This window comes from Sinocyclocheilus grahami, unplaced genomic scaffold, assembly GCF_001515645.1.
Source record: "Sinocyclocheilus grahami isolate Dianchi unplaced genomic scaffold, SAMN03320097.WGS_v1.1 scaffold1855.1, whole genome shotgun sequence".
Classification (NCBI taxonomy): domain Eukaryota; kingdom Metazoa; phylum Chordata; class Actinopteri; order Cypriniformes; family Cyprinidae; genus Sinocyclocheilus; species Sinocyclocheilus grahami.
The window spans coordinates 159,778-162,734 of record NW_015507034.1 but is presented as its reverse complement, the minus strand read 5'-3'; the positions used below and the strand labels follow the sequence as shown (position 1 = coordinate 162,734).

The window sequence follows — 2,957 nt, the reverse complement described above, 5'->3', positions numbered from 1 at the left end:
TCCAGTGGTAACTCTGACAGTAATAATCTCCTGTATCTTCAGTCTGGACTCCACTGATGGTCAGAGTGAAATCAGTTCCATAATCGACTCCATTTCCACTGAATCTAGAATGAGTTCCTGACTGGAGGGATTTAATGTAGTACACTAAAAGTTTAGGAGTTTCTCCAGGTTTCTGTAGGTACCAGGAGACACAAGACTTACAGTCTCCATCTGACTGACGTCCAATGGAGCTGCTGGTTTTACAGGTCAGAGTGACTGTTTGTCCGTTCTGAACATGTTTCTCTGTTGGAGTCTGAATTACAGTCACCTGTCCTGAAGAATCTAAAAGAACAATTAAAAGACATTAAAAAAAATTTCAATAATGTTGATATTTCGGCTGCAAATAATCTATGCATTAAAGAACTTGGTCTTACCTTCAAAATACATTCCTAAAATCAAGAAGATGAATGTCATTGTAGTCATTGTGTGTGTTATTATGATAAACAGTGTCAGTCATGAAGTGTTAAGCTCACAGTACTATAAACTCTCAGAGCACTGAAGCATGTGCTGACAATGCAAAGTGACTTTCACTATTTAAATCATCTACCTGAAAACTACGTTATTTAAAGGAGACGTTCATGCGTTAACGAGTAGCAAATGATTCAGTAGCTGCATTGGTTACTTTTATGCAACTGATAAAGCTTTTATATGTAGTTTGGGGTAACAAAGGGGTTTTATAGGTTTGACTGAAATAATAATGCAATAACTGACACTTTAAATCAATGTTTCAAGAAACAACAACAACAAAAAATTTACGAAAAACAGATAAAGACAAAAAAGTAGCCATTGAAAATATCTAAACAATATGTAGTAGTATAGTATATAGTATCCAAATCAAAATGTAATAAAATTAATTTATGTGTGATTTATGTGTAAATTATGTGCAATGTCTTAGCCACTAGGGATTGTTACATAGGGCTATACAGGCATCTAGTGGCAACACAATGATATTACAGATACTTAATTGTGCAAAATGTTTATCTTAACAGTCAATTTACAAATAATGCATTCAGATTTGTGGAACTCAATGCACATAATCTCCACAAATTAGTGTCATTACTATGACAACCAATTTGAATGTGTCAAGCAACTGGTGTCTGAAAATAATTATGTATATATTTATATATAATTGGGGGGGGGATAGGGATTTCGCCTAGGGCGTCAAATTTGCTATCATTTCTATTAGAGTTACAGATCCATGCTGAAGTTATCTTTAAAAGTTTGAATGTGTTTCACTGTTTTCTTTCATCCTGCCACATTTAAGCAATATCACATGATCAAGAGTGCAGTTGTACTAAATATCAGCACGGCTGTGATTTTACCATAGACAAAATCTTGTTAGTTTGTATGTTTTTGTGTGTGTGTGTTTTTTGTTGTTGTTGTTTTTCCCATGAACTCTGGTAAAAGAAACCACTCTGAGCAATCACTATGAAAACACATCAAAAACCTCTGCACCAGCACTGACTGTTATTTAAAGAAAAACTGAGTAACTGCCTGTAAATTTATTTACTCTATTTATCAATAAATTAACACATTAATTATTATTTAAACTTTGCTAAACATTGTCATTGTGCTGTTAATGATCCTCCCATCAGCAGCTGCAGTGTCTCTCAGCTGTATCAGTGCAGTCACTGTGACTCTGACTGACGGAGGTTTTTGTACGACTCTTTATCACTGTGTGAACACGTATTTACTGTTGATCTCGTGGAAACTCTGACAGTAATAATCTCCTGTATCTTCAGTCTGGACTCCACTGATGGTCAGAGTGAAATCACTGTTAGATCCACTGCCACTGAATCTAGATGGAGTTCCAGTGTTACGGCTTGATGTCACATATATGAGGAGTTTAGGAGCTTCTCCAGGTTTCTGTGAGTACCAGTGTAAGTAACTACCACCATGCACTGAACTGCTGGTTTTACAGTTTATTCTGACTTCTTGTCCTGGTTGAGCTGCTGTTATTGATGGACTCTGAGTTACAGTGATCTGTCCTCTACACTCTGAAAGAAAGAACAAGAATAATATTTTGAAAAATCTGTTAATGATGTACATTTCATATTTCAAAGAATGAATATTAATTATCAGATTTTACTACACAAACCTTGAGCAAACAGTGTGAGAGTCCAGATGAGGATGAGGATGTTGTTCATTGTAGTTGTTTTGTCTTGTGTGATGATGAAGATTGTGTTGTGTTCTGCTCTCAGTCATGAAGTGTTAAACTCACAGCACTATAAACACTCTCAGAGCACTGAAGCATGTGCTGACAATGCAAATTAATCTCTCAATATTTAAAATAATTTACCAGAAGACTGTAGATCGCACCACTGATCAGTGCTGAATATGCTCAACATTAAACATGGATTAACTTACTGATACATTTATAAACATTTTATAAAATATAATTAATTGGTTTCAAAATCAGAAAATTAAAGAGCTATTAATAATTAAATGCCTATTAATAATTTTCATTTAGAAAAAAAAAATGTCTATTTACATTGTAACATTGTGATTTCTGTGAAATAGCAGCTGTAGATAAAGATCATAAAATATATAATGTATCAGTTTTCAGTTAAAATCAACTTAACGTCAGACCTTCCACCTCCATCATGCTTCACTCATCTTCCCTAGAAAAACTATCTGCATATATAAAGGGAGAGTTCACCCAAAAATAAAAATAAAATTCTGTTATGATTTACTCACCCTTGTTGTTTCAAACTTTAGGTCACTAAACTGCTGAACACAAAATAATATATTTTGAAGAATGTGGGTAACCAAACATGTTCTGGTCTCCACAGACTTCCACAGTATTTTTTTTCTTCATACTATGGAAATCAGAGGGAGACCAGCAACCGGTTTTCAAGATCCTTCAAAATATTAGTGTTCAACAGAAGAAAGAAACTTATACAGGTTTGGATCAACCT

At 34.4% G+C, this 2,957-nt stretch overlaps 1 gene segment (V, D, J or C); it reads right to left on the bottom strand.

Moving 5' to 3' along the window:
- Positions 1–1,710: 1,710 nt before the first annotated feature.
- On the bottom strand, positions 1,711–2,223 carry LOC107573047 (Ig kappa chain V-III region NG9-like). The segment is given in 2 exon segments: positions 1,711–2,036; positions 2,138–2,223. Coding segments are annotated over 2 exon segments (375 nt in total).
- Between the last annotated feature and the right edge of the window lie 734 nt (positions 2,224–2,957).